Source organism: Mobula birostris, chromosome 3, assembly GCF_030028105.1.
Source record: "Mobula birostris isolate sMobBir1 chromosome 3, sMobBir1.hap1, whole genome shotgun sequence".
Classification (NCBI taxonomy): Eukaryota; Metazoa; Chordata; class Chondrichthyes; order Myliobatiformes; family Myliobatidae; genus Mobula; species Mobula birostris.
The window spans coordinates 42,523,979-42,539,090 of record NC_092372.1 but is presented as its reverse complement, the minus strand read 5'-3'; the positions used below and the strand labels follow the sequence as shown (position 1 = coordinate 42,539,090).

Genomic DNA, 15,112 nt, shown 5'->3' with positions numbered 1-15,112 from the left:
CACAGCAGTAAGGATATAGTAGCTAGCATTTTAGCTGGTGGACTACAATTCATAGAGTGTATTATTGATTGGAGGCATGAGTCTGAATCCCATCCTGCCAGCTAGAGAGTTTAAGCTGCAAAAGTTATTGTAAAATGGCAGTTGCCTTCAGCTCTGGTGACCGTAAAGTTGTCAAATTTCCATCAGAAATGATTCTGGTTCACTAATGTCCTTCAAGCAAAGATGAACTGGCATCATTACCTGTTTGGGCCTGCTTGTGAGTGCAGACCACTGACAGGGTTGACTTTTAATTGCCTCTGGAGTTGGGCTGGGCAAGAGGGCAATTAGGAATGGACAATAAATCCCAGTTTTTCCAAGTGATAGTCACACTCTGTCCATCTCACCTAATCCATTTATCAGTTTATCCAGTTTTATGACCTTATCTCTAATCCTTCTGCACTCACTGGGCACAAGAGGAATGATAGCAAGGAGGAACTTGCATGAGTTTTCATGTTTCAAGGATTGAAGATGTTCCAAAGTGCTTCACAGTATTGTTCAGACACCAAATGAACTCTGTTATTCTTCTCTCAATAAGGCCATTGTCATTTTTCTGTCAACTTGAGGAGCTTATAAGAGTCTTAGTTCAACATCTCTTCCAAAAGTTGACACCACCAACAAGGGAACCCTTCATTTCTATTGCTCTGGACTGTTGGCCTGGTTTACTGACCCCAGGCTGATATACAAGTGAGTGAGAACGATTGTGTGAACTGGATTTTATCAGTTTAGATCCTGATCCTCTCCACAAGGATACAATTTCCAGGATCTGATTGTGGACGGTAGTCAGAAACAGGAAATCTGAAGAGATTCCATGTGGTAGTTGTTCGTTGGCATCAGTCCAATAGCACTGGACTACAATTTTTTTCAAAAGTGTTGTCTCCTCAGAATTTATTTTTGTTTATGGTAGGCCGGTTGAAGCTGAACACAACAGAATTTTAGACAAGCAACACACATAAAAGTTGCTGGTGAACGCAGCAGGCCAGGCAGCATCTTTAGGAAGAGGTACAGTCGACGTTTCGGGCTGAGACCCTTCGTCAGGACTAACTGAAAGAAGAGCTAGTAAAGAAGAACTAGAAGAGCTAGTAATTTTGGACTACGTACTTGTGTAATGTAGAAATTTAGAGAAACAAGAAATTAACTTTTATTGAATATAATGCATTTAATTGTATAATGATGCTGATGCTTTGTAATAGTTAACTAACCTAAAAATGTTCTGTGGATATTTTTCGTTTATATTCAGTGTCTGAGGCTTCTCGCTAAAGTGTCCAACAATAATCAGCCAATTACCCAGATACCATTTCTCAATGACCTGGTGAAAACTCAATATGTTCTTCACTGACAGCAAAAGGATTTGCAGGAAGAAGTCTAAATGGGAATGCTGAAAATGAATCTTTAGTGACATATTGCACTTCATGGTTTTGTATGCTTGAAGCATGTTGTCAGCCAGCTATTCGTAGTTTGGTGCTCTGTAGTTGCCAACATTCTTGAATGAATTCCATGTGATTTTTTCTAGTCCCACTAGAAGTTCTTTGAATTGTCTGTCATTGACGACCTGTTTGATTCGTGACCAACAAAATTCATCTTGGTATCAGCTATTCTGTCTTGAATAATGAATTGAATTAAAAATATAGGCTATTTCCAAAAAAGTGGTGTGTGATAGGGAAATTTCATTATGATTTTCATGTTCAGCAGCCCAAAATCCATAAGATGCACCCTGAAGTATTCAGGAACCAAAATATTTGACGTCTGGTGTTACTGTCCCTTTCATTCCAAAAGTCCTATCCTCAGCTACCATCTCACTCACGGATATTCCCATCTGCTCTTTACAATCTTCACAAATCTATGAACACATGGATGCCATCTATATTAATCCAGTGTAATGATATCATTTGGCCTTGGATTGTCAATATTTGAAAGTAAATGCAATAAAGTGGCATATTCAAATAATGTTTCTCGAATTTAATGGTCTTTTAAGACATCATTTAGTATGCATTCACATAGGATCTAAATAAATATGTCCTGCATGTTATCAGGTTAGGTCAATGAAATGTCAGGATAGGCATCAAAATGAAAGGCAAACTCTCAGTGATACCCACAATATTGCTGAAAATTTCTGGTTCGCTTTGACCCTGTCATGTGACTTTCCATAACTGATATGGATGCAGATTAGAAAGATTAGCAAACCTTCATGTTTATTGGTGGTTGGGGGGTCACTAAAATAAATAAACCACTTCCCCCTAAGTTTATTATAAATTAAGCAATAGCTTTTGCAAGATCACAGAAGAAACAACGATGGAAGTATCACTGTACAATCTGCTTGTTTTGTCAATTGTCATCTTCCTAGCTCCGGCGTGTAAGTAGCAAAATATTTAAGCACTTTACGTTGATGAAAGATTTTATATTAATTGATGATGCACATCATAAGCATAATTTGTGATAATCAATGTAAATTTTCAGTGATAGCTATATGAAAATTTATCTTCTATATATATGGCAATAGATGTCTATCTCATTGCTTTTCCTTGTAATTTTATTTCTTACTTGGAGAGGACCACTATATAAAATGTGGTTACAAAATTTCAATGTGCAACATGTCAAGCAGCATCTATGGAGGGAAGGAAATTGTAGAAGTTTCAGATTATTGTTTCTCCAGCCTGTGGCATCGACTGTTTTTTATGTCTCCTTGCTCTACTATCATTTTTTCTTGCAAATCTACTTGATAATATTAAATTTTTAACTAAGTATTATTATCTTGAGGATTAATGAGGAGCTGTTGGGTTTAATTCTGTCGGGTAGAATTCCATGTGGTAGTCATGGGTCCAAGCTATGCCTGCCTCTTCAGAGACCTTGAAGAACAGTTAATGTTTGAAGCCTTCTCCGGTTACACTCCCCACCTCTCCCTTCACTACATTAATGACTGCATTTGTGCAGCCGCATCACCATTGCACTTGTCAACTTTATCAAATTTGCCTCTAACTTCCAACCCGCCCTTAAATTCACTTGGGTCATTTGGCATCTTCCTCCCTTTTCTTGATCCATCTGTCTCCATCTCTGGAGACAGACTGTCAAACAAAAACTTTTACAAATCTGCTGATTTCCATGTTTATCTCAACGATACCTCTTCCCACCTTATCTCCTGTAAAAACGCAGTTCCCCTTTCTCAGTTTCATTGCCTTCGATGCATCTATTTCCAGGATCTGGCTTTCCATTCCAAGACAACAGACATATCCCCCTTCTTTAAAGACGGGTTTTTCCTCCCTCTACTATTGATGCTCTCCTCCATTTCCCGTACATCTACGCTCAGCCCATCTTCCCTCTGCAGTAATAGTGATAGAGTCCCTCCTGTCCTTACCTACTAGCACATTGGCCTCCGCATTCAACACATTATCCTCTGCAATATATGCTAAATGTAAAGGAAAACTACGACTAATCATAACTTCATCTAACCCCCATGCCCCACTTTCTGCTTCCTTATTTGACGAAACAATATACAGCAAAGATCATACGGAGACGCTTTTGGTCAAAAGGTAGACATAGAGGTAGAATAGTACAGCACAGTACAGACCCTTCGGCCCACAATGTTGTGCCAACTCTTAAACCCTGCCTCCCATTTAACCCCCCACCTTAAATTCCTCCATATACCTGTCTAGTAGTCTCTTAAATTTCACTAGTGTATCTACCTCCACCACTGACTCAGGCAGTGCATGCCACGCACCAACCACTCTCTGAGTAAAAAACTTTCCTCTAATATCCCTCTTCAACTTCCCACCCCTTACCTTAAAGCCATGTCCTCTTGTACTGAGCGATGGTGCCCTGGGGTAGAGACGCTGGCTGTCCACTCTATCTATTTCTCTTAATATCTTGTATCCCTCTATCATGTCTCCTCTCATCCTCTTTCTCTCCAAAGAGTAAAGCCATAGCTCCCTCAATCTCTGATCATAATGCATACTCTCTAAACCAGGCAGCATCCTGGTAAATCTCCTTTGTACCCTTTCCAATGCTTCCACATCCTTCCTATAGTGAGGCGACCAGAACCGGACACAGTACTACAAGTGTGGCCTAACCAGAGTTTTATAGAGCTGCATCATTACCTCGTGACTCTTAAACACTATCCCTCGACTTATGAAAGCTAACACCCCATAAGCTTTCTTAACTACCCTATCTACCTGTCAGGCAATTTTCAGGGATCTGTGGACATGTACCGCCAGATCCCTCTGCTCCTCCACACTAGATGCTCCAGAACATCAACCTCACTCATATTGTCCTCACTGTCATCAAGTTCCCTCTCACTGGTGAATACTGAAGAGTATTCATTGAGGTCCTCGCCCACTTCCACAGCCTCCAGGCACATCTTGCCACCTTTATCTCTAATCAGTCCTACCTTTACTCCTGTCATCCTTTTGTTCTTCACATAATTGAAGAATACCTTTGGGTTTTCCTTTACCCTACTCGTCAAGGCCTTCTCATGCCCCCTTCTTGCTCTCCTCAGCCCCTTCTTAAACTCTTTTCTTGCTACCCTATATTACTCAATAGATCCATCTGATCCTTGCTTCCTAAACCTCATGTATGCTGCCTTCTTCCACCTGACTAGATGTTCCACCTCACTTGTCACCCATGGTTCCTTCACCCTACCATTCTTTATCTTCCTCACCGGCACAAATTTATCCCTAACATCCTGCAAGAGATCTCTAAACATCGACCACATGTCCATAGTACATTTCCCTGAAAAAATATCATCCCAATTCACACCCGCAAGTTCTAGCCTTATAGCCTCATAATTTGCTCTTCCCCAATTAAAAATTTTCCTGTCCTCTTTGATTCTATCCTTTTCCATGATAATGTTAAAGGCCAGGGAGCGGTGGTCAGTCCCCCAGATGCTCACCCACTGAGAGATCTGTGACCTGACCCGGTTCATTACCTAGTACTAGATCTAGTATGGCATTCCCCCTAGTCAGCCTGTCAACATATTGTGACAGGAATCCGTCCTGGACACACTTAACAAACTCTGCTCCCTCTGAACCATTGGAACTAATCAGGTGCCAATCAATATTAGGGAAATTAAAGTCACCCATGATAAGAACCCTGTTATTTTTGCACCTTTCCAAAATCTTCCTCCCAACCTGCTCCTTGGTATCTCTGCTGCTACCTGGAGGCCTATAGAATACCCCCAATAGAATAACTGCTCCCTTTCTGTTCCTGACTTCCACCCATACTGACTCAAAAGAGTATCCTGCTACATTACCCACCCTTTCTGTAGCTGTAATAGTATCCCTGACCAGTAACGCCACCCCTCCTGCCATTCCCCCACCCATCCCTTTTAAAGTATTAAAATCCAGGAATATTGAGAATCCATTCCTGCCCTGGTGCCAGCCAAGTCTCTGTAATGGCCACTACATCATAATTCCATGTATGTGTCCAAGCTCTCAGTTCATCACCTTTGTTCCTGATGCTTCTTGCATTGAGGTACACGCACTTTATCCCTTCTACCTTACTGCCTTTGCACCATTTATTCTGCTTCTCTTTCCTCAAAGCCTCTTTATATGTTAGATCTGGCTTTACTCCATGCACTTCTTCCACTGCTCTATCGCTCTGGGTCCCATCCATCCCCCTTGCAAATTCGTTTAAACCCTCCCGATCAATGCTAGTAAACCTTCCTGCAAGGATATTGCTCCCCGTCGAGTTCAGGTGCAACCCATCCAATCTGTACATGTCCCACCTTCCCCAGAAGAGATCCCTTTGATCCAAAAATCTAAAACTCTGCTTCCTGCACCAACTCCTCAGCCACACATTCAACTGCCACCTTCTCCAATTCTTACCATCACTATCACATAGCACTGGCAGCAATCCTGAGAACCCCACCCTTGAGGTCCTGTTCTTCAGCCTTCTGTCTAGTTCCCAAAACTCACACTTCAGGACCTCAACCCTCTTCCTGCCTATGTCGTTGGTGCCAACATGTATCACGACTTCTGTTTGCTTTCCCTCTCGTACCAGGATGTCGTGCACCTGGTCAGAGACATCCTGGACCCTCACACCCGGGAGGCAACAAACTATGCGGGTGTCCTTCTCACGTCCACAAAATCTCATGTCTGCTCCCCTGACTATAGAGTCTCCAGTGATGACAGCTCTCCTCTTCTCTGTCCCACCCTTCTGCACCACCGGGTCAGACTCAGTGCCGGAGGCCCTGCCACTGTGGTTCACCCCTGGTCGGTCATGGGGCTCAATATTTTATGTGCTCAAAATCAAAGGACAACTCTATATTTACAATGTCTGGACCATACTTTCTTTGAAATTGTACACAGGCTTCACACCTTCCGATTTGCATGCACACCACAGACATCTGATTTTAATGAATTTTCTTCAATATTGTCTAGTCAGGGATTCATGGATTTTAGGAACTCATTGTTCAGAGATGCACCCCAAATTAAATCCACAACACATATTCAAATACGAACACTTGTAACCAAAGTCATTTGTTAAATGTAAATGGCTAATCCCCTCGAACACCTTTGACACTTCTATTCCCGGGATGTGGTTTTGGGTTTCCTTCCGTCTACTATTGATGCTCCTCTCACGCGAATCTCCTCCAATTCCTGTACTTCTGCACTCACCCCATCTTCCCTCTGCCGTAATAGTGATAGAGTCCCTCTTGTCCTTGCCTACTAGCCCATCAGCCTCTGCATCCAACACGTTATCCTCCGCAATGTAGACCATCTGTAAAGGAAACCGACCACTAATCATATCTTTACATCCCCCTCCCCACCCCGCTTTCTACAGTGATCGATCCAGTGCCATATTGGCCTGAGTCCATTACTCTCTGCACCTTCTTACACTCTTGTACGTTCGAATGGCTGTGCAAGGCATGATACAACTACTCCAGGGTTATCCCTGTCAAGGTTAATTAGGGATGGCTAATAATTGCCGGCATTGTCAATGATGTTCACAACTTGAGTGTGAATAAACATGCATGTGAAATAAAATGTCAGTATCTTCTATATATTGCAGATCCCGGAGCTAAAATTATTGGAGGTCACGAAGTTGAACTGCATTCCAGACCTTATATGGCATCTCTCCAACTATATATCGGAAGCAAACAGTACGCTCCCTATTGCGGAGGTGTTTTGATCACACCGAAATGGGTACTAACTGCAGCACACTGTGAAAAGTACGCTATGTGATGAATGAATAAAAAAGTATTTTGTGATTAACATACAAGTGCTTAGCTCCCAATCCTAGCTTTCATAAAATAATTACTTTTACACTGTTGTCACATCGTCACTAATATGTGTATCACTGTATAACTGGCATTTATTTTTATCAGCACGTTTCAGTTTCAATGGTCAGATAAACACTCAGTGGCCACATTATTAGGTACCTCCTGTAGCTAAAAAAAAGTGGCCACTGAGTGTATGTTTATGGTCTTCTGCTGCGTAGCCCATCCACTTCAACTTTTGACATACTGTGAGTTCAGAGATGTTCTTCTGAACACCACTGTTGTAACGCATGGTTATTTGAGTTACTGTTGACTTCCTGTCTGCTTCAACCACTCTGGCCATTCTCATCTTTCTCTCTCATCAACAAAGCATTTTTGCCTAAAGAACTTCTACTTACTGGATGGTCTTTCTTGTTTTTCACAACTATCACTGTAAAAGCTGGAGAATGTTATGTCCGAAAATCCCAGGAGACCAGCAGATACTCAAACCATCCCATCTAGCACCAACAATCATTCCACGGTCAAATTCACTTAGATCACATTTCTTACCCATTCTGATATTTAGTCTGAACACAACTGAATCTCTCGATCACGTCTGCATGTTTTATGGACTGAGTTGCTGCCACATGATTGGCTGATTGGATATTTGCATTGATGGCAGGTGTACAGGTGTATCTAATAAAGAGGTAACTGAATGTATGATACCATTTCCACAACTAGATTTTAGCACTCTAAGGAAGTGTAGGAGTAATTTACAATCAGCTTGTCTGATGAACACCTTGAAACAATTTCAATCAGTATAGTCTTGGCCCTTGCTTGGACACTAATAGGCTTTTGGAATTTGCACATTAACTACCAAATATAATGTTGCTGAATTGTACATTTCTATAAAGTTTACTATTTGATTGTTGCCTTCCTGATGAATTTCTGTAAACTATTTTTTAAGCAAAATGTGATTAATTATCTTTATTTTTGATTGGTAACAGAACAATTGCATCAGGCCAGTTTGTTGAAGCAGTTCTTGGAAAACATTCTCTTTCAAACTTTGAGGAAAGTGAACAAAGACTGCGCGTCATCAAACAGATTCCCTTTACAAAATACGACAAGACGACTAAGGAAGATGATATCATGCTCCTGAAAGTATGAATTTTTTTTCCCATTCTTTCGCAGTGTTCAAGATCTTCAATTTGCTTATTAGCAATGTTTACATTACTGAACAATAACTGTTGAATGATATTTGTGACTTGGATGAGAATTATTGATTGTGGAGAATATTAGTATTGGCAATGATCCCTCCCATCCGTCCAACAGTCTCTTTGATTCCCTTCCATCAGGCAGGAGGTTCTATAGAAATAGGACAAGAACTGTTAGGATGTGAAACAGCTTCTTCCCCTGGGCTGTAACATGACCGAACTCCCTGCCACCACCCAGGTCTCATCAGTTATGAAGCGTCAGTAACACGTACTGTTTACTTTTTAACTATGAAACTTATTATTTGTTAATTTAATTGTGGTAATATTACTTCATGTGTTATGTGTATGAGGTACAGTATATGTACTGTGTTGTGACTTTGTTCAGGAGGAAGGTTGTTTCGCTTGGCTGAGTACATGTGTACGATTGAATGACAATAAATTGAATTTGAACTTGAGCTGTCTAAGCCTGGGCAATGTCACAGTTAACCTTGTCCTTGACATAGAAAGGGTTAGTAAGTTAATTGGTCACATGGGTACAATTGGGTGGCTGGGTTCATTGGGCCGGAAGAACCTGTTACTGTGCTGTATCTTTAAATTAAATGAAATATAAACTTTAATTACAAGTGTGACAGATGCTAAGTTTAACTTATTGGAGTTTAGTTATTAAGAAAGAAAGAGAGATAGTGAAGAACCTTCACAGTAGGATTAGTGCTTTATGACCTTCACCCACATCACAATGTTCATGACAAATTATCAATTACATCCTGAAATGTAATTGATATTCAATTTTATTGGTCATTTTTAATTGAGTCTCTGTGCCTTTGATCATCTGAAAAAACAAAAGCAGATTATCTGCAAAGTACAGAATTCTGGAAAACAAAATATTGAAATAGATAAACTAACAAATATCTTCAGGAGTAAAGAGATCATTCAAGATATTTTTCACTTTTAGGAGCACAAATACATGAACTAAATGCTTTTGTGTCAACAGCTCGAGACTGCTGCAAAAATCAACCAGTATGTGAATGTACTCAACCTACCCAAAGGAGGAATCACTGACATGAAATCTGGAACAACGTGCACCGTGGCAGGATGGGGAAAAACAAAAACAGGCAATTACTCTGACACACTTCAAGAGGTGGAGGTCGAGGTAATTGATCGGCGAACATGCAACAGCAAGGATTATTACAATCATAGACCTGAAATAACCCAGGACATGATCTGCGTTGGTGACAGAAAAGGCAGAGCAGATTCTTGTCAGGTGAGTATGCTGTCTAGCCGCGTTATCAGTAACATTTCTATAAAGCTACTGGATTAAGTATAAAAACCCCAGTGATTCACTGGTGCCTTCTATAGATTGAAACTTTCCACCCTTCCTCAGTGTTATTGTGACTGGCTCTTACCTGCTTTCTGAAGGGCTACTCAGCTGAATTAAAAAAATCTTCAGAATGAGGTCCAGCATTACCTTAGGGAATCTAAAGGAAACTAGATTAGGCCATAAATGCAACACTTACAATGTCCACATCCCAAGGTGGATTAAAAAAGTAATATTCAGATAAGTAAATGTGTATGTGTTGATTATGGAGGAACCATTTTCTTGCATTTTCTACAATCTCATTCTAGGCCCTGAATTTAGATGTCAACATAACTCACTATGATTTCTCTACCATGAAACTTTGTCTACCGTCAGTGTGATGATGAAATGGGCAGGTGCAAGATAACAGAGTCAATCCAGAGAAATGGAACGTATTGATATGTCTAAAATGTAAAGAAAATTTATTCTAAATTGTGTTAATTTGAAAATAAGGATCATGCTAGATCCAGTGCTCTGTCTGATCCTAACATCCAGTTGGGGACAGAGTGGATCAGTCTGGCTGACACTCTGTATCCATGAGGTGCCCTGTGAGGCAGGCCAGGATTGGGACGCCGGGCAGAATCAGGAATTGGATCCTGAGGATTTGCCTCCATGAATATCCTGACAGCCTTCAACAGCTCACAGTGAACAATATCAGAGATGATTAAAAACTACACAAGCATATTTAAAGAAAATTGTTTAAAGATAACTGATCATAATACAAAATGATTAAAACAGTTAAGATAAAGTAAATTTAATAGACTCACTTCCCGTTATTTAGTTATTTCACAGACCAGTGACTGCATTCAGTGAAGGAGGTTACTTTTTCTTCTGTCAGCTAGTTTTGCTTAAAAGCAGGGGGGTCGGGTACAAAGTGAATCTGGCCAGGTGCACGAGCTGGGTTCAGTGGAGAGTCGAGTGGCAGAGTGGAGGGACAGCTACACCAGCATTTGACATCTGTTTCATTCTGAACTTTCACATTCCCCCAGAATTTGAAGTCAAACTGAAGTACAGATTGTAGATGGTTGACGGTTTTCTACACAATAGCTAATTTAGGATAAACTCAACCCAGGCCATCGGAAACATTCCATGAAAAGACTCTTTGTGAGTCCAGTTACCTACATTTGCTCCTAAAGTAAACTCACACCTCCTCGGTACAGCTGGGCACGGATAATCATTTTGTGGTGTGATGTCAAACTGACAGTCTGCAGTCTGTCACTTTAGTGCACAATTCTGCTCAATTATCACCTTCATCTTTTTCTCTCTCTTCCAGGGTGATTCAGGCGGCCCTTTGATATGCTGCAAAAAGTATACTGGGATTGTGTCCTTTGGCGGAAAAGACTGTACAGATCCCCAAAAGCCTGGGGTGTACACTTTACTAACAAAGAAATACATTGATTGGATTCAGTGTACAACTGGTTTTGCCACTGAAGAATGCTGAAGAGCTGTACTGAGTAATCACAATCCTGCTTCACTCTGCTTTACTTACACTGATGCTCAGTTAATTGGCCTAGAGTGCCGGCTTGCTTCTATCCTTACCTTTTCTGCATTGCATTACGTTTTACTGCAAAGTGCAATAATAAAACTATAATTCTCAAATTCCTTGCCTTGTGAAATTCCTGTCCTCTGATGTAAGTTATGAAAGTGAACTGAACCACATGTAGGTGACATTTTACACTAGCAGCAGTGACTTGCTTTGCACCATTGATAACCTTAGAGATGTAGATAGTGGAGAAAGTTAGATTCTGAGGTAATTAGATTTAGCATTAAAATATCATAGATTGATTGTGGAGGAGCTTTATAGAGGTTGTCGCAAATTCATGGGCAGAAGGGCCTGCCCTGTGCTGTGACGTTCCTTGTTCTATCAAGTAAATATTTAACTTTTGAACTGAATGCTCCTCTTGCACTACCAATGATTCAATAAGATTTACAGGGAGATGTTGCTTCCTGCTTGTCATTGCGAACTGCCGCAACTCCAACAGTGACCTTAGGTCAGCTGCAGGGTCATCAGCCGGGGACCACCACTCATTGATATCTCTCTCCCTTAGCCCTGGTACATCTCCTGGTGGCACAGCAGTGGCAGGGGCCTCCCTGCCATTGCCTGCAGCTTCCAATGCAGTTCCTCGTTCCTCAATTATGTCCTTCCTCCTCAGCCGCAGCCAAAAGCTGCCCTTTTCTGCCTCTTCAGCCAGCTCTCTGGTGGCCCTCCTGAGTCCCATTCCTGTCACTGCCAGATCACAGGGTAACCTTGCCAGGGTAGATGATTGCCTCATGTCTTACACTCAGCTGCTAGGACTGAGAACTTCAGCCTCTTCCGCTCATGGGCAGCCTGCACTCCTTCCTCCCATGGAATGGTGAACTCAATGAGATCCTCTGCACTGTGAGCTGGAGTAGCTGCTCCCAATTTATCAATTGTCTCAGCTTAATTTGGCTACATAACAGAAGTCTAATATCTCCATGACATCTCAATGCCTCCTTAGTTGAACAATTATCTCAACTCTCCAAATGTTTCACAGAATGCTATAAAAAGTCTAAGTAACCATGAGCACCTCATTTGTTCCTACTTGCCTATACCTGCTATGCACCTCCTTTTTTTCTCAAAACCAGGACCTCAACATCTCTTGAAAACCAAGGTTCCCTACAGTTATCCATACATTTTATTCTGACAGGTGCAGACAAGCTTTTATCACTCTCAATTTTGTTTTTGAAGGCCTCTCTCTTTCCAAGTACTTTGCCTGAATACAGCCTGTCCCAAATCCACACTTATCAAATCATCTCTGATTCCATCAAAATTGGCCTTTTTCTAATTTAGAATCTCAACCTGTGCACTAGACCTATCTTTTAGCATATATACTTTGAAATGTGGTCACTGGATTCAAAGTGTTCCCGACAGAACCTTTTGTCACCTGCCCTGTCTCATCCCTAATAGCAGACTCAGCATTGTACACTCTCTCATCGGCACTTCTCTATTCTGATGGAGGAAACTTTTCAGAGCACATTTGACAAACTCTCTCCAATCTAGTCATGCTACAGTATGTGATTCCCAGTCACTATCTGGAAAGCTAAAATCACCGACTATAACAACCTAATGTTCCTTGCAACAGTCTGGGATCTCTTTACAGATTTGTTCCTCTCAATCCCTCAGACTGTTGGGTGATCTGTAATATAGCCATTAATGTGGTCATACCTTTCTTATTTCTCAGTTCCACCCATAAGGATGAAACACTGTCGTGACATTTTCCCTGACTGATAATGCACCCCCCCTCCTCTCATCCCTCCTGCTCCCTCACATCTAAAACAACGGAACCCCGGAGTATTGAGATGCCAGTCCTGCCTTTCCTGCAACCAAGTATCACTAATGGCTACAACAGCATAATTCCATGTGTTGATCCACGCCCTGAGCTCATCCGCCTTTCCTATGATACTTCTTGCATTGGAATATACGCAGCTCAGGACACTAATCGCACCATGCTCAATCTTTGATTTCTGACTCTGGCTGAGGTCTTACCAATATCTGCATCCACAACCTCTCCACTAACTATTCTGGCACTCTGGTTCCCGTCCCCTGCAACTCCAGTTTAAACCCCACTGTGCAGCATTAACAAACCTTCCCACTAGGATATTAGTCACCTTCTAGTTCAGGTGTAAACCATCCCTTCTGTACAGTTCCCACCTTCCCTGGAAGAGAGCCCAATGATCCAAAAATGCTATGCCCTCCCTCCTACATCAACTCCTTAGCCATGTGTTAAACTGTATAACCTTCCTAGTTCTGGCCTCACTAACATGTGGATCAGATAGTAATCCTGAGATCACAGCCCTGGAGATACTACCCTTTAGATTGGAACCTAACTCCCTCCGCAGAACTTCATCATTTGTCCTACCCATGTCATTGGTACCTACGTAGACCATGCCCTCTGGCTGTTCACCCTCCCATTTAAGAATGCAGAGGACTTGATCCGAGATATTTCGGACCCTTGCACCTGGGAGGCTACATTCCATCTGGGAATCTAATTCTCATCCACAAATCTCCTGTCTGTTCCCCTTACTAATGAATCTCCAATCACCACAGCGTGTCTCTTCTCCCCACCTTCCCTTCTGAGTCACAGAGGCAGACTCAGTGCCAGAGATCTGAGAGCTGTGACTTTTCTCTGTTGGGTCATCCCCACGAACAGTAAACAAATAGTGGTATACCTGTTGTTGAGGGGGATGCCCACAGGGCTGTTTAACTGGCTGTTTAACCCCTTTCCCCTTCCTGACTGTCACCCGTTCTCCAGTGTCCTGCTCTTTGGGTATAACTATCTCTCCATATATCCTATCTAAAACCCCTTCAGCCTCCCAAATGATCCGGTGTTCCATCTCCAACTCTTTAATGTGGATTGTTAGAATCTGCAGGCGGACACTGGTAGTCTCCCTGCCTTCTGACTTCCCACAAGAAGAACATTCAACTATCCTGTCTGGATGAGCTGAGCTGTCTCCACAACTTTCTGTAGCTCCTTGTGGTCATGAGCAGTGCAGCTGCCATAACGCATCAAGACAGAATGCTTCCTGTGCTGCATCAATAAAAATAGGCAAGGTTCAAAGGGTACTTATCAAATTTCTGTCGCCTCCTGAGGAAGTAGAGGTATTCATGAGCTTTTTGGTCATGGTGTATAGCTGTTGGTCCAGAACAGGTGATGTTCACTCCTGGGAACTTGCAAATCTCAACCTTCTCAACCTCAGCATTGTTGATGAAGATAGCAGTTGATCGAAACCCTCCTTCCTGATGTCAATGACCAACTCTTTTACATAGAAACATAGAAAATAGGCGCAGGAGTAGGCCATTCAGCCCTTCGAGCCTGCACCGCCATTCAGTATGTTCATGGCTGATTATCCAACTCAGAACCCTGTACCTGCCTTCTCTGCATACCCCCGATCCCTTTAGCCACAAGGGTCATATCTAACTCCCTCTTAAATATAGCCAATGAACTGGCCTCAACTGTTTCTTGTGGCAGAGAATTCCACAGATTCACCACTCTCTGCATGAAGATGTTTTTCCTCATCTTGGTGCTAAACGGTTTCCCCTTTATCCTCAAACTGTGACCCCTCATTCTGGACTTCCTCAACATCGGGAACAATCTTCCTGCATCTAGCCTGTCCAATCTCTTTAGAATTTTACACGTTTCAATAAGATCTCCCCTCAATCTTCTAAATTCCAGAGAGTATAAGCCTAGTTGATCCAGTCTTTCATCATATGAAAGTCCTGCCATCCCAGGAATCAATCTGGTGAACCTTCTTTGTGCTCCCTCTATGGCAGGGATGTCTTTCCTCAGATTAGGGGAC

At 41.9% G+C, this 15,112-nt stretch overlaps 1 protein-coding gene across 1 annotated transcript; it reads left to right on the top strand.

Moving 5' to 3' along the window:
* Positions 1-2,328: 2,328 nt before the first annotated feature.
* Positions 2,329-11,234, top strand: LOC140194576 (granzyme K-like). Its single transcript, XM_072251796.1, has 5 exons — positions 2,329-2,389; positions 7,039-7,198; positions 8,233-8,386; positions 9,431-9,700; positions 11,067-11,234. Exons 1-5 carry the CDS (start codon positions 2,329-2,331, stop codon positions 11,232-11,234), a joined length of 813 nt encoding a protein of 270 aa, XP_072107897.1.
* The last annotated feature ends 3,878 nt before the right edge of the window (positions 11,235-15,112 follow it).